Raw genomic sequence first — 21038 nt, forward strand, 5'->3', positions numbered from 1 at the left:
ATCTCTCTCCTTTTTCCCATGGCTGTGTTGTCTCTGCAGTAGTAGCTAATAAGGATAGCTAGCAAGGATAAATGCAGAGGAGTTATTTTAAGAGCATATGCAGCTGTGATTTAAAAAATAATTCTGTTTCGTGAGAAGCTGGCACTTCTATACATAGTTACTAACAATCTAACTAGACTTTCAAATATATTCCTCATCCAAGTGCTACTTTTCACAGTATTCCTTTAGTGTTTTTTCAGAAAGCACAAAATGCAAAGCACGTGTGTTTTTTTCTGAAAAATTAATAGCATTGTTTTTCTTTTAAGCAGGTTGTGTTTTCTGCTCTTGTTTGCTTTCTACATGTAGTCACTGAGTATTTGAAAATGATGTGGCATAATGTTTAATGATGGGGAATGGAGGCTGCTCCTTGAAAATGCATCCTGGTCGTGCTTTTAAACCTCAGAGAGATTAACTGCTCATAGAACTTAATATAAAGCATTAAGCCTTGTCCTGGTATTTTACATCATAGCTGCCTTCTAAACGCAGCATAAAGCTTTCACTGCCCTGTTCCATTAAGATGAGGTGACTGCCTCTGTTATTTTTATCATCTTTTGCATCTATGTGCTTCTGTTACTGATGTAATCAGAAAGACCAACTACTTCAGAGCGTGAATTTATAGGTTATGGGTGAAGTATGGTGGTAAAAGGGCAAACCTCTATCACTGCAGTAAGTATAGGATACAAGTACTAGGTACAAATCAGATTACCATTTATTTGGTTATTTTCAAAAGAAAATAGTGAAGTGATAACAGTCCATGGCATTTTTTCACAATCTCTAGTATTCTGTGGGAAGGCTATAACCAATGTTTGCAGTTTTTGCATGATTCTTATATATTAAACCTGTTGGCTTGACCTGTTGTTCCAGAACATATTTTAATAAGAGAATTGGAAGAGAAAAATAATTTTGATAAACTGTGTTTTTTCACGGTCTGTTTGCTGACAAAGAACCCTTTCCCATTTTGAGAGTAACTGGTTGTTCTTAATATGTGTGTGTGTATAAAAATCTATACATATTTCGTTTTTTCTTTCTTCCAGGCTGCTGTATCCCAACAAGATGATGTTTATGTATTTGATCTCCAGACAACTGCAGTTGCTCCTTTTGTGACTCTGGATGTAGGGAGTATAAAAGGCAGATTTAGTGACAACGGTTTCCTCATGATCGAAAAGAAGAAAGCGGTTGTGTTTTATCCTTGGGAGCCTACCAGTGCTGAAGAGCTAGAAAAGTCGCTCACCTTGACATCTCTGATGGACGTTGCCTGAGGATTTCTTTCTAGTGTGAAAGAAAGAAGTGAAACAGGAAGAGGAAAAACTCAGAAGAATTTGACTGAAGTAGAAGTGTGGTGTATGAGATGAGCTGAGCTGACTGGAGAATATATTGTCCATTCCTGTCCTGTGTGAATTTTAACTGCTGGTTCAATGTAAAGATACCAACAACAAAGCTTGCTTATAATATATATGATGCATTGAAAGTGAGGCTTTGTCAGGTAACTGGAAAAATATATCCCACATAAAAATGGGTGGGGTCAGTTGATGCAAGAGAGGTAGCTTGAGTCCTCCAGTTCACTTGAGAAGAATCACAGGGTTGTGGATATCTCTTAAGTAAGAGGGAGGACAGATATGTACCTCCACACCCTATTTGTAAAACCCCATATTTTTTCCTGGATAATGTGGTGTGAGATGTGTCTGGCTGTAGGAAAAGGGAGAGGAGAAGAGTTGGCCAAAGGTGCAAGGAGAAAGGAGGCGGTGGAGAGAAGAAATGGTCATGTGTGAGGATCACAGAGTTATAAACAGTTCCCTTTTCTCTACAAGAGGCACAGGGCCTCCTCTCCTTCCAGAGGGGTTGGCTTAGTTTCGTTTATCAAGCAAATGGTGTCATAATTAGGTTTTATGTTTTGGCTTGTGTCTTTTTAACCTCTCGTGTATGTGTTACCTGTGAAACATGACATGGACATCATCAAAGGAAACCCTGAATATCTTAAATATGTCAGTGTGTGGGTTCCCTGTAGAAGACGGCGTTTACTCATGATGGGATCTGGTGGCACGTTATGCTCCTTAGGCCATGCAGAGTAACGGTGCTTCACCTTTTACTCTGTTTTTGAACAAGTTGTTTTTAAAATGTTTTGGTTTCCCGTGGAAATGTCTCACTTGGGCATTTGATACAAAGAAAATGTGCTTCAGGGTAGGGGGCTTAAACAGTCTGCAGAGCCAACAGCTGGAGATTTGGCTGTCACGAAGCCCAGGCCGTGGAGCTGTGCCACAGGCAGGTTGCTAAACGTTGGTCCTGTGTGTCTGATGAGGTTTGAAACGCAGCTGGGATCTTGCTGGGGTTCCACAGGGCACCTGCCACAGTGCAGCCACATTTTCCTGCACAGCACCGAGCAGAATCAGCACTTTAGAGCAGAAAGTGTGTGACCGAATTGTGCTGGGGACAGTTTTTCACCACCTTTGCAGTGAAAGCACCATGTGGGTGGCGCGTGCTGCTGGTGCTGGGGTCTGGAGCACGTGTGGGGAGGGTGTGTGCATGTCCCATTTGCTGGTCAGTCCGAAAAGCTGAAATGAAGGGCTGCTTTGTTGCAGTGATTGCAGTTTTAACGGCAAACGGATGAGCACGTTGACTGATGCTCGGTGATCTGCGGCTGTTGTTGAATGGTTCATTAACCAAAACTGACCTAGTCCTCAGCAAGAGGAAAAACTTGGACATAAAAGGGAAACGATGAACGGAAGCTCTTACAAATGCTTTTGTAGGTGATCAGAACAGCTAAGGAGAGCTTTTCTGATTAAAGAGTTGTTCTGGTTGAAAAAAGACACAAAAGTAATCAAAATATGCATATGTGTATGTGCCAGTATTTATAGAGTATGTAAAATAAATAGGGAAAATGGTAGCCATGAGTAAAACTGAACTGTTAAAAAATGCACACAGTACTTAAGAGTTACCCAAGAGGCATCTTGGGCCAACAATATAAGAAAAATACGGGGTTGTTTCAGTGTCCTGGGCTCAAGTGGGATCCAAACAGCAGCAGAGTCTGGATAAGGTAAGGATGGAAGAAAGCAACCGCTGTGCAGAAAATACGGAATAAATATTATTAATAAATGTTACTGCAGCATATCAGGAAAAGAACAGGTTGGTCAATGTCTTTGTCTTGCATTGAGGTAGAAATGTCTCCAGGAAATCTAGCTGGAGTTGGAAAATGACACTTGATAGTGTCAAACAAATAAAACTGACAGAATTACTTCAAAGGATATTGGAAGGACTATCTTAAGACCAATGATATTTGTTCTGAGTGCATCTTGGAATATAAATTAAGTTTCAGTCATAGTAGAGATCTTTCAGATCTGTAGAAGCCATCAACCAGGAATTTGGATAGCTGTGAACTTGGTTAACCTGCTGTGAACTGCAGGTAAAATCATGAAAGAATATGATGTGGTTCTTCAGCACTGAATGAAGTGGCCGTGCAACCCGTGCCCATCAGCAGTAGTATGCAGCAGAGCGTTCTTCTGTAAGATGCTTTTTGATATTTTTTTTTTTTTCAGTTACTGTATTGGCATTAAAAGGTTAAGAGAAATTTTTAATTATTATTTTTGAAGGTCAGAGGCTCTCTAAAGCTTATGCCCATTCCTTCTCGCTAGAAAACTTGGATTCATACTGTAATCAAAGATTTGTGATTGCTCAAGCCAAATTCCTGGTCTGAAAGCAGAATTAATGGGAGAGATTCCCTTCCATCAGTCTTAATATCCTTAATATATTCCTTTGGTTTAGCGGTGTAGCAGCAGGTTTGTATTTACAGGTGCTATTTCCTTTCTTCCCAGCACAGCAGTGGCTGTAACATCTGCCTTTGTTGTCCATTTCCCCTTAGTACTGTTGCTGTTCCATACTGTGACCTAATACATTAATTACGTACTTAATTACATTGTTCTGCCTTTGTCTCAGGTCAGGGCAAAGACAGGAATGCAACAATGAGGAGATCTTCAGAGAATCTCAGCTGCGCTTGTATGGCCAGGTGGGGATCATCCGCAGGAGGACTGGGAAATGGGTCTGGTAAGTGCCATGGTGCTTGTCCTCAGTGTCCTTAAAGTACTGGTGGCAACAGTAGAGGGGAATAGCCTGGTCAGAATTCTTTGGAAGCGCAGTCTCGTGATTCTTTGTTCAAGGGGTCGCTGGGTTAGCTTGTGCTGATGGCTTTTGCTAATGGGCAGAGGGGTGGAAGCTTTTTTCCCACCGGGCTCCCTCTGGGCTGTTCTCCACGAATGATAAAAGCAGCAGAGTTCCGTTCAGGAGGAACAAATACCCTTCCACAACAGAATTTGAGACAGGTTTTGGTAGAAAGCTGTATGATGCTGATTAGTTCATTGTCCCCAAGCTGGTCTCTGGCACTGATTTTGCTCTGAGCCCATTCATGACCTGCAGAAATGGCCTGTCTGATGGTCAGAGAGCTGCAGCTCTCTGTGTACCAGGATTTAAGCACCCAGCAGGCTCCAGCTCACTTCCCCACCAGCTGTAAAGGAGCAGCGGTGTGAGCCAGCCCCCAGGTGGTTTCCTGTGAAAGAACTCCTGGAGAGCTGGGTCTCCTGCCAGGAGCCGTTCTGTGTTGGTGGCAGGGCAGGGGCAGCTTAAGTGGGGCATCAGACTACTTCATAACCCTAAATACAGAAAAGCATCTCCTGGGATTAACTTGTGCTGGTTTTGCTTGTAGCAGCAGGAATCTTCTGAATCCAGCAAAAATGTGGACACAGCCTTTGTTAGTCGCTCCAGAACTGCTCTACTTCAACAAGAGTGTGCTCCAGAAGAGCTGGAAGCTGTTGGGTGAGTGTTGACCATTGCATCTTGAGCTAAGGAATGATCATCATTGTTCCTGTCACTCCAAGGGAGGGAGGGTTGCTCTTTTTCCTTAAACACAGATAAACAGCACCTCACTGGCCCAGAGAAGGGAGAAAAGATGCTTCCTATACCACTACACACAAGTAAGATCCTCTCCACAGTCTACAGAATCTCTGAGTGCCTCTAACTTTCCACTATCACATTTAGCTTTCAAGTGTCTAAGTACATCATAAGATGACACTGGAAACTTACAGCTGCGGCAATGACTCTAAAAAATTAAGGTCAGTTGAACTTTCTGAATAGTCCTTTTTACACCAAACGTAGAGATGTGTAGAGTTCTGTTGTCGGTTTATTTTTGCTCCGTTCCACAAGTTTCTGGTGTCTGTTACTGTAGTGCAGTAGCAAAATAACGTAGCAGATCCCAATTACCACAACTGCAGATTGTTTAGAACTCTTTCAGATTCTGATCCTCACTGTAATTTATGTATACGTTAATAATAAACTTAATTGAGGATGCCCAAAGGTTCCATCTCCCTATGGACCAGGAGAAAAAGCTTAATTAAGTACCTTTCTGTTTTTGGTATTGATCCCTTAGAGCATTGCAAGCATTACCAGATCAGTATCTGCATTCTCTGCCAAGGTGTGACTGGCACTCAGAGGGACAAAACTGCCATGCGGGCTTCTTAGGATCTGGTTGAAGTTGTTGGTTGATGCATTTTGGCCGTATCTCCAGTGTTTTATTTGCTAATGGAAGCGCACAGCAGGCTTCCTGCACAGTGATGTTAGAAGAGAGCGCTGCGGTGCGGGCTGCCTTTCCATAGCCCAGAACGTCTTGTTCCTCAGAGGTACTGTGGAGTAGATAGGGACAATTCCTAGGCCTGTGGGGTGTAGTGAGGTCCACACTTCAGCTTACTGTGCCGAGTGAGGCAGGTTTCTGTATAACCCAGTTCTAGACAGGAGCACTCGGGCAGTGAGCTCCTGCAGGCCTGTTTTTTTTTTAGTTCATTCTGTCACACTTGGCAAACAGGGGTAGGACTTCTTTCTGCTCCAGATGTAAGGATAAATCTGTGTCTGAGGGGAGCTAATGAGGCATATCAGTCTCTCGTAGTAGTTACTTGTTAAGAAGAACACAGCAGCTTTACATCTTTCTGTTAAGACTTGTTTGCCCTGCTTGTACTTTGTCTTGCAGAGCGCGGTTCCTCTGTGTGCCTGCTTCTTCCTCACCGCTGCGAGGAGGCAGCAGCGTGCTCTGGCACTCCCAGCAGCACAAGGCAGCGTGCCCCGTACAGCCTGACCACCTACCGCCAGGGATAAAGGGTAAGGCAGAAAGCACAAAGCTGCGTGTTCGGGCATTTTAACTGAGCTGCTTGAGGTAAACAGCGGGCTCTCTGCTGAGTTCCCTCTGCCAGACTGGAACGACACAAAAAAGACACAAATGCGTCTCCTACTGGGTGTCGGGACACTCTGTGTGCCCTGGGCTTGCTGGTGGGTTCTGCCTCCTGCTCTTGCCTACTCCTGACAAACTGCGTCGCTGCAGCATACGCATAAAGTGCCTCGGGTTAAAGGAGATGGGAAAAGCTGGTGTGTTACCTGACCTTACTCTGTCACACAGAAGGTTTAGTGTTCCTGTTTGAGTTAGTGAGAATGATTTTAAATTAATATTTTTCTATTGCTAAACCAAAAAAAAAAAGTCTGAAGCCTGTTTTGTTAAATAGACTGAAACGGAGTTGCTGCAAAGGGACTGCAAGGAAAGAAGCTGGCATGCCACTTACAGTATGTGAACGCAGGGGGCCTCAGACAGCTCTCCTGCTGTTCGTTGCATGATCACTCACCTGATGAGTAACAGTTATGCAGCATTTGGCCATGAAGTAGGTAAGAAAATACAGACACAAGCGTCTTCTACTGGTTTGAAAGCAGAGCAGGTCCAGAAGTAAGGCAAAAGGTGCTCATCAACAGACAGCTTGCCCTGGTGACCTGTAGAAACCTTGATGGAAGTCTCTGCCACCCCCCCGGGCTATGCTGGAAATTATGTGACAGTAGAATGTACGTTGACTCTGATAGGGCTGAAAAAGCTTTTCCAGCCCCAGGACATGAGATCTTTTACTGTTTCTGCATAAAAAAAATAGTTGCAACAGACAACTACATTCATTGAACAAAAATCCACCTACCTGCGACACTGCATCTGTAGGTTATACAGATGACAACTGAAAGAAAGCATGGCATTTCTGCTGTTCTGCATCCTGTTTCTCTGGACGTAGTTCAGCTGAATAAGAAATGATTTCACAAGCTTTTTTTTCACTGACCATGGCTTAATTCATTACAGCAAATACTGATAAAAAAGTAAAAATTCTCAAGGTTTATTTTGATTACTTTTCTCAGGAACTACACCAGGTTACTGAAGACTGCTGTGAACCAAGAACACCCCTGCCAGAGCTCCACCTCTGTGTCAAGACAGCGGACTACAAGTAAGTGGTACGGTGTTAACGGTGCTTTGCATTCTCATAATGAAATCTGATGCCTGTTCTGTATGCTTAGTAGGCCAACATCTGTAAGCATTACTCACCACCTCACTCACCGCAATTACATGAAACAAAAAGAAATACTGCTCAGAAACAGTCATAGAAGAGTTCTTAGATAGCCCAAGGAAGAACCCTCTCTATGGTTTCGTTGAGATGCTCCAAAGTTGGTTTCAGTATAAATGGCTCTGTGCTGCCATAATTACACAAAGAGATCTAACCAAGAACATGAACCAAAGGCTTAGTTCCAAAGCACAGCTGCTCAGCAGTAGCTGATGCTCCTGGTCTCATCCTGTAAAAGATACTCAAGCTTGAAGACGAGTGGCTTTCTACCCTTCATTTATTTTAGGTACTGTGAAATCAGCTTATTTTTGTATCAATTCCTAAAACTGAAATGCTAAATCTTCAGTAACTCTATTTGAAAGATGTAAAAATGACAGCAAGTGTAGACAAGGAATTTCATTTTGGGTTTTTATTATAAAAGTAAAATAAAAATAAGCTTTTAAAAAGCACACTTTTTTTTTTTTTGAAAGGAACTGATATAAAAAACTATTTACAAGTAGGAAAATGCCAAACTTGATTTCTTTTTTTTGAATAAGAGGCACAAAAGTTAAGTTTAAATACATTATTTGAACTATACAAGATTCTTTGCTTTAGGATTCTCTTTTCTCTCTGAGTTGTCATTGCTGCAATTGAAGTCATGATTTTTCTTAGCCAGTCATTCTATGAGTTTTTTTCAGACAAGTGTGCTGCAAAAATTATGAAGGGAGCAGCTAGAAATTATCCTTTGATTGCTCTGTGTGCCTTACCTCTTTGTATTAAGTGAGCTGCTATTACGCATTAACAAGGAGTGACTTTCATCTATAAAAGAAAATCCTCACATGCCAGGAGAGCTCCGTCAGTCGTTCAGTGTCTGGTCCTGTGCATTGATGTGGCAGTAGAGCCCTGGTTCTGGTACGTGGCTTGTTAAGTGGATAAAATTAAACGCACTTGAGGAAGGAAGCAAAGGCCAGGTGTTGTACGCTGAAGTTCCTATTGGTTCAGGTTCGTGTGTGGTTCCTCCAGAGTGTTTTTGGTTGTGAATTTACTTCCCTCTGACCAGGATGGTGCCAGTGTAATTCTAAACGTCAGGTGTGTTCCTGTATCTGCATGTTGCTAATTGAGTATTGCTAGTTGGCTATATAATTGCTTTGCACTGAGCCTTCATGTCCATAGCTGAGGTTGATTTTGCTGAGTGTTATTGAAGACTTGCTGTTCAGAGAGTCTGAGTAAGTAAAGCTCAGTTTGCGGAAGGAGGTCTCCACACCGCTGTCACATGTGCTTTCGTTGTCTTGAAATTTGCTATTATAAACTTCCGCTGAAAGAGAGAGAGAGACGGGAGATGCATTACGGTTTGCTTTGCTTCAGCAATGTCCTGAAAAAACAGGAATACAACCCACTAGGTTAAAGCTCTTGTATAGGACAATAACTGTAGCTTTAGATTTTGCAATGGGAAAAGCTGTGCTAGATGTTTTTAGTTGACCAGAACATCTGATCATCAGCAGCAGTCATTTGTGCAAGATCCTCAAAAGGAATGTCTGACTGCAAGAGAGCCATATTCAAGCTGAAGGTGTGATGAGGTCTCGGTATGACTTGAACAGCGGTCACCATATTACAGAGTTCAGTAGTATTTTTCAAAACAGCTATGTAAAAAAAAATAATTACATAATGCAATCTATTCATGTTGCAAAGCAGCAGAACCCCTCTTTAAGGGGTTAAAGAGGCTGAGGAGTTAAATTAAGCTGAAGAGGCAGATATGTACAAGCAGAGTTTTGAAAGGCGTGAATGCTCATTCCATGACTGAACAATGTTCTATAAAGGGTAAGGTTGGACTAGGATGGAGTTACTGTGTTTGTTTGCATCAAGAGGAAAAAAATGTTTTCATTACTTAACATGGCCAGGCAGGGGGGAGTAAAATACGGTTTGGAGCTCTTGATGTTTTGCTGTCAGTTTTACCTGTGTCCCTCTTCGCAAAGGTGGGTGGAGATGATGAAAGAAGAGCTTCTACTGTGTTGTCCTCCTGGTGAGGCTGCCTTTGCGAGATAGATTGTGCGTTCTGAATGATTTCAATGGCTTCCGTGTGACCCATCTGTCTCAAAGCAGCACTCAGCTCTTCAATTGTACCACCAGAAACCTAAGAGAGAAGATGACAGCAGATGCTCAGCACCACCCAGCCTAGCTAAAACCCAGGGGCTGCACTGTCGCACCGTGCGGGAGGACGAGGCTCAGCACACAGCGGTATGTTCCTTATAACCTGTAACAGCCACGTTACCTCATAGTTATCTAGCAGAGTTCTTGATGGGGAAGGGCACAACCTGAAGGCGTTACAAAGAATGCCAAGTCCCAGCTTTTGTGCTAGAGTAAACCAGTTTTTGCTTGGGTCCCGTACTTCCAGTACTTTGCAAAGCTGCATCTTGACGCTTTCATTCAGCTCTCTTACATGTCCTGGGGAACAGAGAAATTATGTATTATTTATACAAATCATGCACCAGTTCATTTCTAAGCAGAAACAAAGCCAAATTAAAGAGCATCTATTTTAGTGTCCGTTAGTGTTTACTAATATATTGGTGTAATCTTGAAAATTAACCTTGTAACCTTGTGTCCTTGTGACCTACCTCTTCACAGAATTATGCTTATTCTAAGGATGTGTGTGTGGGGAAGGGTGTCCCTCTTCTCCCTCCCCAGCTTGCTCACAAGGAATGGTGGGGTTATTTCTTCTGCAAATACGCTTTCAGTACTCAGCTGTTAATTACTACAGGGATATTGTTAAGTTATCTTTACAGATGATACCTTGTGTCAGTAAGTCCTCCGAAACTGCTGCTGCTGGTTTGTAAGGTTTGTCATTTAATATGTCGTACACCTAAGAGAATACATTAAAGTCAGTATTTAGCAAAACCTGGTTATTTGTCCATTATCTTGACAAGTCACAGAGTATTGTTCACACAATCCTGTTCAACAAAAGTAGTCTGCAAAGTGGGGCTTCCTTCCAATGCAATTCCAATACAAATTATTTTCATTTTTATTCTTTTTTTTTTTTTGTGGCTCACTAAGTTTATTTTTGATGTCAATTCAGGTGCTCCAGTAGTTTGTAAACATTTAAATGACTGTGGAAGAAATTAAAGGAATTGGGGGCGAGAGCTGAACTAGCATCTAGTATTTAAAAGAAGCAAAACAAAACAACAGAGGGAAGATCACATACCTCACAATTGGCTGCCATATCCAGTGGTGTTGTCCCAGGTACTATTCCTTCATCATCGTCATCATCTTTCATATCCTCTAGATCAAACAGTGGCTCAAAGTTCTCTATGTGAGGATCTGCACCTGGAAAACAAGAGTGCAAGAAAGTCCTAAGAAAATGCTTCAATACTTAAAACACATATTTTAAGTTTCGAATTGCAAATCTGCTAATTTAGCTACTCAAGCTAAACACAGTTTAAGTCAGCAAACAATGTTATCAATCAGCTAAAGTTAAATACTATCATGTCCCTGTAAAAATGCTACTCTATAGATAGGAAAAAAAAATGCAAGCAGCATGTTAAGGCCCAAAGAAGGATTTTGATTATATAAATTGACTTCCAGTCCTGCTCTTGGCTCACGGGACCGTGTACATCCTGAAGCAGTGTTGTGGTGCTTCTTTTTGTAGTGTCAGAGAAAAGCATGAATATTATTAAAAGACCAAGCACGCTGTCAGAGCACTGGGAGGCTTGGACTTCTGTGTCAAAGGAGAAAACTCAGGTATTAAGGGTCTAAAGAGAACTGAAAAAAATGCTCCAATAAATATTCAAAATAACTCTACCACAGTGATATGAAATAGGAGACAAACAAGCTTATGTTTCAGCGATCTCTTTCTCTGTCTTTAAAGCAGTCCAACCCTTATCCCAACTGTGTAACAACGTCTCTGCTTCTTCAGATAGAAAAAAAATACACAAGACATGCTTGAAAGCTTTCAAGAGTGCATGGGAGGTGTTTTGCCATGACTAACTAATTTGCCTTTTTTAGCCATTAGATGGTGCTAAAGAGTAGCAGAGCGCCTGAAAGTAGGACTTCTCCAGGGAGAAGCAAACTTGTCTTTAACATCTGTCTTGTGCTCTGACCCGTTCTTTTCCATGTGCAGCCTCCTACCCTGAACTACCACGGTTAAAGAAAATGCTCCCGCAAATATCTGATTCCATACCTGCTGCTTTGAGAACTGCTGCCAATTTTGTAGAGCCCCTTCCAGCTGCTATGTGAAGAGGTGTTGTCCCATCATATGTAGTGCTGTTCACGTCTACATCAGTCTAAGTTGGTGTTGCAAGAGAAAAAGAAAAAAGTGCTATCATTTATACCATACAGTTGCAGAGACTCGTGTCTCCATAAACATTGCTACTGTGCAAATAAGCACCATTCCACGTCTGTTTGCATAAAAACTCTAATCATTGTCTGAAAAGAATGAATTAGAAAGTAACTACAACTCTGCACACATGAATAGATGGTGGTTGTGTGCTCCAGAACTAGAGCAGGAGGCACAGTGTATCGACCCAAACAAGTCAGGTAGATAAAATTCAAAAGCCACTTTGCATCCTGTAATAATAATTAAATAAAAAAACTATTTATTATCTGATTACCCGCAATATTTGGAGTGCACTGAACTCTGCCTTCCTGCTGCCCTTCAGGAGATCAGACAGGCTGGTAGCAGCATATCTGTGCAGATACCCAGGGCAGCTACCACGGTGGGTGTGCACAATTAAGCATGCTAAGATCAAGGTGTTAAAGAGCTGAGACAAATATTTATGGATACACACAGCTATCTCTCTGTGCACATCTGCATACGCATTCCACCTGGCAAAGCTAAGCGAGTCACTTGTTCCCAAGTGGGTTCGTGGGCTGCTGGGGTTACGCAGTGCAAATTAAACACGGCACATGCAGTCAGGTCAGGGTCACAAACTGCATTCCTCACCTTACGCAAAAGGTTCATCGGCAGTGCTCAACAAGTAATAGTAACGTTAGCAATAATTTTGCCATTGTCCCAGTTTAGGCACTCAAGGCAATAAACAGAAAAAAAGCATTACTTCCGTTCCACTGAAGCACTGGCATATTTTTGAGACGTAAAATACATAAGTGAAAAGACCTGAGAATTCTGCACTCACCTCAAGCAACAGGTAGCCCGCCAAGGGGATGTTTTCTAGTTCAACAGCTAAATGCAATGCAGTCCGTCCAGATTTTTGTTCCTGAGCGTTGACATTAACTCCAGCAGCGATCAGTTGTTTGAGGCAGGACATGCTGTTTGCCATCACCACCATGTGGATTGCACAGAGACCTGCACAACACAAAGCCCATTCATCGTGTGCATTAATATTTGAAAAGTACAGACGTGTCAGAATTATCAGATTTTAAGTGGTTGCATACCTTAAGAGTCTGTAAAATGACCGAGAGTTCCTGTAGTTACCTGAGCACGACTTACTTTGCTTTTCTATGTACTAAAGATGGTGTTAATAAAAATGTTCTTTGTGCACAAACTGGAACTGGTTGTGTTGCTGGTGGTGACTCAATGCCATACACACAAAAAAAAAGCAAATTCGAAGGTGGAACAGAAAGGGGGAAACTAAAGAGCTCACCTAGACCATCTTTTTGCCTTAAAGGAGATTAAATCCCTTCTAGAAACATTCTGGGGAATAACTGATGCTTCTGTAAGGTCAGACAGCCCTATAACCTCAAAATCAACTGTGGTGGCTCAAAAAGAATAATAAAGCCTTATATGTATATTTTTTTTTAAGTAAAAATAAATACATAATCCTTCTGAGGAACTTAACACAGGTTTTTAAATCACATAATGACACTCTAAGTCAGACATTTTACCATCTAGTGCAAGAGTAATAATTTCAGATGACCTGTACCATTGAAAAGTGGGAGACTTGGGTCTCTGTGGGTATTTTATAAGCTCTAATTCTGCATGGTCAAAAAGTGCCAAATGTGAAACTTGATACTAGTCCAGCAATGATTTTTGAAGGGATTTCATTCACTAGCAAGGAGGAACCACTTCTTTTTTTTTTTTTTTGGGGGGAGGGGGTGGGGGGGGGTGGGGGGGAAGAGGATGTTTAAGCAGTGCTTATATAAGGCAAGCCAGAAGGAACACAGTGCTTGAAATTCTGTGAGATTAAAATATCTACAGTAACAAAAAGTTCAAATCCATACTGTGTAATATGGACATTATCAATCACTACGTGCCATATAACCAGAAAACCTACACATCTATGTTCTCTCAACTGTGCCTGCAGGCATATCAAAGCAAAGGTTGTCGTGTGCACAAGGGGGGAAGGTGCGATTTTCAAGCACTGTTCTCAGAAATGGTGGTGTGCTCGTCTAGGAGGTGAGTGTAAAACACAGCTGTCATCCTTCCCTACCTTCACCATTGAAAAGGTCGACCATCGAAGGTATCTTCTTATGCTTGAGGAGTAGACTCAAAATCCTGTCGTCTCCTTCAGCAGCAGCTAAATGTAGGGCAGAATTACCGTGGCGATCCAGAAGGCTGACATCTGCTCCAGCCCTCAGCAAGTCCTCCACCACCTCTGCCTGCTTTGTGATTACTGCCAGGTGCAGGGGGGTCTGGAAGTGACAGAAGTGAGCCATGAGAGGATGAGCAGCAGCCACAACACTGACCAGAGATCCCTTAACCCAACAAAAGCTGCTTGTGTGAGATGTTACTCCACTTGAAAGCTCACACAGATGAAATGCTTGCACGCATGTACTTTTTTTCTACTGCACACTACAGATAGGGTTTCTATTTGAAATAAAAGCCACCTTGCTGCCATCAGCACTCAGACTTTGGGGGGAAGAAAGACATTGCCTACTCTCTAAGACCAGGGGACTGACCTGGCCATTTAGGAGTTGCAGTGCAAGGGACTTGGGGAAGTGTCCCAGGGATAATCCCTGTACCCAGGTGCTGTACCCCTGCTTCCAGCTGCCCCATAGCCAAGCTCCACAGAAGGAGCGCACATAGAACCTCTAGAAGTCTGCTTTCTAGAACCTCTCGAAGTCTGCCTTTCTCACTAAACCATACTCTAATTTTGTTCCTAAAAAGCAGGTTCTAAAACACAGGTTTAGGATCTCCTTACCCCTTAAAATGACTCTAGACAGAAAAGCTTGCTGTTCTGTGCGCTCGTCAAAGTGCAGATTACACAGCATCTTGCCTAGCTAGCTGATTCTATTTGCAGGTTTTCCATTTTTGCACAAAGACACCTGCAGCACTGAGAGGATCTCAGGCTGCGAGGTCTCAGGTATCTCCAAATGTTGATTGTATGCTGTGTTCTTGACCATCTTGCCAGTAAACAGCATCATGGCTAACACTGTCAAAGATGTATTTAACAGTAAGGCATCCCTGTGAGGTTTGGGAAATCATAATCCTAATGCTAATATCATCTGAAAAAATGCACGAGATTCCATCTCTGTCCTATTATTCTGACATTAACAGATGCCTAATAAAAAGGACTAATTCCAGCTCCATACAATAAGCTTGTGTTTGTTAACAGAATCGCCAATGTATTTGCAATGAATTCCTGAATTTACAGGATACTTGTAAATTCAGCTTTCAGAATATCTGTAGACAAGAAAAATCCTGGCCTAGACCTACATTTCCTCCCATCACTGGCCTAAGGTTTAAGCAGAAATAGAACAGCTGTTGACATCCTGGCAGTTAGATTTATTTCTTGCATGGAGCACAGCTTTGCTTCCTATTTCTGTTAAACAGAGGGCACACTGAATTCAATTGAGAATCTTCTTGCTTTCATTGCCTTCCGTATTTCAAACTTCCTTTATGTGAACATAAAAATGAAATGTGAAAGAGAACAAAAAAAGTCAAAATAAACCCTCTGGGATTATCTGCGTAGCATAAAGTCCTGGCTTTGCCATTTACAGCTTGAAGCTGAACAGAAGGAAACGGCACAAATGTCAAGAGTGCTGCCATGCAAAGTCCAGCTGGCTCCCTTTGGGACAACTGAATGGTGCACACACTTGAAAAGAGTTTCTTTTACAGGCAGGATTCCACAGCTCTTTTTAAAGCCCATCTGAGTTACAATACAAGAAGCTCAGACTGTGTCGTAGATCAAGTTGAGAGAAAACTGTGCCAGGCTGCTAAGAGTTCTTTCCCTACTAGGTAAAAGACACGGGGATGTTTTTCTTTGTTTTCTGATACACTGTGAACCAAGAAATGGAAAGGAAATGTTGGTGCTCATATGATGGGCACAGGTACCACCCGGGCTACAGGAAAGGCAGAGTTTGTTACAGCTTTCACAGCAACTGTCAACTCATCCTGAGTTATCCTACGTTAAAAAGTTTAAAAGAGCCCAGAGTTGGCTGTAATCCATACCACTGGTTTAATCACAGACAAGCCAAATAATGAAGACATGGACTGCAGGATTTAGTATTTGGGGTCTGTTTACAATAAACACATGGAGATGTTTCTCTCAACGTCAAGGGGAGTTATGAATTAAAACAGTGAAAACAAGCTCTTGTTCTTCCACCACCTTACAACATGTCACTGCGTTCCTCTGTGAATTTCTCAGCTGGTTGGCATTACAGTCTGACCTGGGCTCACTCCAATGAACAGAAGAAAAATAAGACAGCAAGTAGCACAATTTTTTCTGGCAGAACGATCAACGTCACCTATCCCAGCACAACAGCGTACCTGATAAAGGTCGTTCCTCATGTTGATAATGTCGCTATAATTCAAATCTGGGATCACGTCCAAGAGGTTTTTAACCAGTTCCGTGTGAAGGTGGATAATTGCTAAATGAAGGACGCTGGAACAAAACAAAAACATTGTTTTCAGATTATTTTCAGATATTTAACAGATTATTTAAGTATTTTCAAATGTATTACATAAAGTCTAAGATTTTGTTGTACATCTGATTGTATTCTGATAGAAACATTTGACTATTAGAAGTTGTGAATCCAGCACTAAAGAGCAGCACTTAAAACAAATCCCAACATTAAAAAAGGCTAATCAGAAGATAGCTGTGTTTAACCCTTCAATCACAAAAGCAGAATCAGGTTGGATTTTGCTTTTCCTGAGTATGACTTAACTACTAGCCTAATAAGTAAAATCTTTTTATCATGTAAGAATTGTCTCAGAACTTGTTTGAAATCCCCAGATTTTTTGCTTTTTTTTTTTTTCTTCATGTTTTGAACTACACAGCGCATGAACATCTCTTACTGTTAAAACCTTCCTCCAGAATTTCCACAAGTCTCTACCACCCAAGCAGATTTTCCCTTGGGGGTTTCCCCAGCTCTGTGGGTTTTTCTTTTCTTCCTTTTCAAACAGAAAAATGACTAGGGCCTCGGGCTGGTGACTAACAGCCACAGGATTTGCAGCAGTGGCCAGAGATGTCATGCTGAAGGAAAAAACTGTTTTAGGACGTGAGTTACTCTGCATAGCAAGGCTCCACTTCTACTGGGCTGACGCAGCAGCCTTTCCTGTGCTCTGCTCCAGAGCCAGCTCCAGCCAGAGTGGCTGGCCTTGAAAAACTGCCAGGAGAAAAGCACATGAATCTCATCGTGAATCTCATTGCCCCTTTCCACAGGAGCTCCATTTGTCTTGTTGCCTCGAGATGTCATTTCAAAGCCATGCCCTCTGTTTTGGCACATACCTTAGCAAGCTCTCCCTTAGCTGATGTGGCCAGCCTCTGGACTCTTTAGCATACTGCTGGAGGCACACAACATCAGCACAGGACATCTCACCTTAGAAACAATTTGTTCTTCTATTGCCTTTAATTCTCTTTCCTGTAGCAAATATTTTAATTTAGCCCCGTGGAGGCAAAGTGTTGCAATGCCCTCGGACTTCACGAGATTGGTGGCACTGATACGAACGCAGTAACAGCGGGTGAGTGCTGCTGTGTGCTCACGGCAAATATATGCTAATCACAGGCTAATGTATTTTGTCTCAAAGCCATAAAACACAACACAGGGTCCCAATGAAGGTATTTTCATTCCCTCAAGACTACTCTGATGAAAGATCAGCAAAACAGTTGTCAGCAACATTTCTTTAATGGCTTAAGCAAAAAATTTATACTCTTTGCCACAAAATTTTAACGACTAAAATGAATGTTTGGCAGAACTGATTTATGAAATTTGGCTTTTTTTTTTTTTTTTTTAACAGCTCCTGTGAGAGAGCTGCAAAGCAGTCACCAAAACTTTGTTCTGTTAAATAGCTGCAGAGTAATGTATATGTATTACATGCTCATAGACTAAAATCCTTCCCAGGAGAAAGGCCACATGAGCTTGAGCCTCGCACACTTGCAGGTACTTTTTGAAACTATTTACCATTACAATTAAGTACTTTGACTTTGTTAAAATGCCCTGCAAATCCAAATCTGGGTAGCACCTTACTGATGTTTAAATGTAGGTCCTGCTTGCTAGGACTGAGATCAGTACTCCTTCCCCTCCAAAAATCAAACAAACAAAAACCCAACAACAAACACAGGCAGAAGCTGTATGGTCCCAAGTGCTAGCAGGCTTTATTGCTAGCACCTGCCTCATCCATACTGCTGCTTTCCTCGAAGCAGACATTGGGTTGCCAATTGGGAAGCAAAGCAAGGAGCTAGGTGTGATTTTGCAGTATTTACGTACGCTGTTTATCAGTAATCTGAGGCCCGTTTTCACTGAAAGCAGAGTGAAAGTAGTAGCCTCTCACTGCGTAATCACACAGTAGGGCAGGCCTGTTGCAGCCACTTGTAATTTTCCATCTAGTTAGAGACCTTCAGGTTCGCGTGGCTTTTACTGTACAAAATGCTGCAATTTAAGGAAACGTAAGAGATTGCATAGGGGCTGCCCAAAGCCTGCCAGCTAAAACAGTGACAATGTGAAAATGTCACTTGCTTATCCAAGAGAGGTTATCTTTGTTTGTCTTCAGAATCACTTCCATTGAATTTGCTTTTAAATAACTACTAATAATCAGTTCCTTGCTGTATTTCAGTTCGAGTCCCACAGAATGTGCATAGCTGTAGAGCAGCAAAATGGATTTCTACTCCAGCTCATGTTATCGAAGGGCTGGTCAGGAAATATTAGCAGCAAAGCACCCCCCGAAATTTCACGCAATCTTGTGGAAGACAACAGTACAATACAGACACAAGACAGTTACAAAGTTAAGGATTTGCATGGAATAAAAAGCAGGCCACTCTCCTTCAGCACAAAGCTGATGATCCCCATCAGCTGTGTCTCATGATGCGAGCACAGCACTTCACACTGCAACGACTGGAAGTAAAAGGAAGGCAGGCCAACTCACAGCATCCTTGACACACCCTCACACACAAGTTATTTTCTGAGGGGTACTGGATCAACAAACACTGTGATGGAAGCCACTTTTCTGCAAAAGCAGCACAAATTTCTAAGTTGCACCTGTACCTCTCCCAAACAGCAGGAAGGGGAATGATGTTGATTTGATTAGTGGTGCTGTAATCCAAGACCACCACCCACAGGAGATGGGACAAACTGACAGCCTTCAAAGAGGTGACTTTCAAGCCAGCAAGCAGAGGTCCTTGCCAGCAATGACTTACTTGTCTCCGTTATCATCCTGGACAACGGTGAGATGGCGCTGAACAGCCAACAGCATCTTCACGTCTCCAGTTACAGCGTAGTCAAAGAGAGCATTGCAATGGCGCTTGGCAAGCTGCATCGCCTTCTCCAGGAAGGGGCCATCTGCAAGGCAAAGTTTGGTCTCCATCAGCTCGGTTGTCTTCCCTGCAGCACCTCCCTCTTTTGGCAGGGGTTTGTGCTGCCACGGAAATACAAAGTGCAAACCAGAAGCATTATTTGCTGATTCACTGAGACAGGTTGGTAATTACTGCTGAGAGGAAAGGACAGAGGGAATGAGTCCCTGAGAAGGAAACGGAGGTGCACTCTGAGCATTCAGGCAGTAGGAACCCTGGGAATGCTGAAACTCTGGAAGCCACCTTTAGTTTGAGTGGCACTGAATTCACGCCATTTACATGTGTTTGTGTGCAATGAAACAAGAGAAGCAGAAACTTGGATCTTAGATATAAACAACAGCTAAGGACTCTTGTCCATAGAACACTTAAAAGGTCACCCTAGCTGCTCTGCCAATACCTTTGTGGTTCTGTATTGGCAAGAAACTAGCGAAAATGAAACAGATGAACTTTCAAACCACAGTTGTCATTCTGGGAAGTAGTATCATCCGAAACCAGCCTGTATTATCAACAGTTTCATGTTTCTGTAAAACCATGTAAGGTTCGAAATCACTAACAGCAAACAAGTAAAACAGATGTTGTCATTTAAAGCACACGTAGGGAGGGAATACCCAGGATTTCCAGCTGCACATAACCAGGGATTTGGTCTCAGATGTATATCCCTGGTGAACATGAACACATCATTTCTGTGAGCCCACAGCTTACTCAGCTATCCATGAAGCTTATTGTGCTGGCCCACAGATCACTGCAGTTCCTATGCTATGTGCCTAGACTGATATATTGTTATTTGCTGTTTACCTCTTGACACTAAGTAATGGGATTAAATAGATGTTATGTTCACAACATATCCAAGGTAAAGGGTGTTGAGGAATTTTGTCTTTTCTCATAGAATATGCATGTCCAAAAAATTGGATGCTGAACCTCTGCTTTCCCCATGGCAAGCACACAGAAAAAATACCATTCAGAATACCAGAAGATAGCATCTTTCAGTCTAAAAACTACGATGTTCTAACCTGCAGCAGCCATTTCATGGAGCCTGTTCTTTGGCACCTATTCTTCACGTAATCTGGAAACTGAAATTGTCTCCTTTCATGCAATTACAATAGATAAGGAAAAGAAACAGCCAGCTGCCTGCCTACAATGTACATTACTCAGTAACAACAATACAGGTTTCTCCTTGGCGACTCTTAAAGTGAAATTATTTTACTTCACATATCAGCCAAAGATTTTGCTCTTTGAGTCAGTCGCAGGAATCATCACAACCAGAACCACAAGCAGCAAGTTCTTCACCTTTTCTCTAGAGCACCATCCGCTCCTCAGACCACAAGAGGCTACACCTTGGAGGTTTTTACAAATACAACCTATCTACTACTCAGCTCTGGTTTCCCAAGCCACGATCTGCAGGGCTGTTAATAGCAAGTGTCACAGAGGACTGATACCCAAAAGATAACATGCTCTCTTCCCTGACCAAGAACAGAACAACAGAAGTGGTCTAGATCACATTGCACTTGCTGAAAGCAAACAAAAAAAAATAATCCTTATCTCTCAGTTCTTACCACTACCATGTCTCTAATTCAATTGTTGTTGTTTTCTTTTTTTAATGCGATGAGAAGCATGGTTACTCAAGACCTTTAAAAAAGTGATTAGCAACTTTTTAGAAAAAAATAGCCTGTAGACATGCAGGAAAGGAAGTCTTGCTGCCTGTGAAAGGGTGATTTGTAGTTTTCACTTATTTAAAATCTACTTCTAAACCATTCTTACTAACTACTCCTGCCTTCCTCCCCTTTTGTTCGCTGGTTTGATGCATAAAAGGTTTGCTACCAGACTGTTATTTTACTGTGTACTCGTTGCATAGAAACAAATAAGGTTTACATTTTAAATTCAAACCTTTCATGCTACTTCACATGCAATTTAACAGCAGAATTACAAGGAAGAACTACACAAAAATCACACA

At 42.1% G+C, this 21038-nt stretch overlaps 2 protein-coding genes across 8 annotated transcripts in view; one reads left to right on the plus strand and one right to left on the minus strand.

Moving 5' to 3' along the window:
* MANBA (mannosidase beta) overlaps positions 1-12424 on the plus strand; it is a gene marked incomplete at its 5' end in the record, with an annotated part of 53706 nt that extends 41282 nt beyond the window's left edge. The window contains 10 exons of one of the 7 annotated variants that reach the window (XM_084286081.1): positions 1074-1522; positions 3967-4074; positions 4730-4839; positions 6044-6171; positions 6570-6627; positions 6701-6726; positions 7234-7319; positions 9386-9647; positions 10483-10646; positions 11524-12424. In XM_084286081.1, the coding sequence (XP_084142207.1) occupies positions 1074-1298 (225 nt within the window). In that variant the 3' untranslated portion in view covers positions 1299-1522; positions 3967-4074; positions 4730-4839; ... (5 more) ...; positions 10483-10646; positions 11524-12424. Of the gene's footprint in view, positions 1-1073; positions 1523-3966; positions 4075-4729; positions 4840-5061; positions 5136-6043; positions 6172-6569; positions 6727-7233; positions 7320-9385; positions 9648-10482; positions 10647-11523 lie in introns of all 7 variants that reach the window. The other 6 variants (XM_084286083.1, XM_084286077.1, XM_084286079.1 and 3 more) reach the window with 6 other exon arrangements.
* The window catches only part of NFKB1 (nuclear factor kappa B subunit 1), a 57972-nt gene continuing 43699 nt past the window's right edge, over positions 6766-21038 (minus strand). The window contains exons 15-24 of the mRNA XM_084286076.1: positions 18935-19076; positions 16069-16183; positions 13790-13991; positions 12536-12705; positions 11584-11686; positions 10609-10730; positions 10200-10269; positions 9682-9854; positions 9366-9543; positions 6766-8727 (exon numbers count right to left, since the gene is read on the minus strand). Of these exons, the coding sequence (XP_084142202.1) occupies positions 8540-8727; positions 9366-9543; positions 9682-9854; positions 10200-10269; positions 10609-10730; positions 11584-11686; positions 12536-12705; positions 13790-13991; positions 16069-16183; positions 18935-19076 (1463 nt within the window). The 3' untranslated portion in view covers positions 6766-8539. The remainder of the gene's footprint in view (positions 8728-9365; positions 9544-9681; positions 9855-10199; positions 10270-10608; positions 10731-11583; positions 11687-12535; positions 12706-13789; positions 13992-16068; positions 16184-18934; positions 19077-21038) is intronic.

The sequence above is a fragment of the Netta rufina genome (genome assembly GCF_964035555.1).
Source record: "Netta rufina genome assembly, chromosome: 4".
In the NCBI taxonomy this organism is placed as follows: domain Eukaryota; kingdom Metazoa; phylum Chordata; class Aves; order Anseriformes; family Anatidae; genus Netta; species Netta rufina.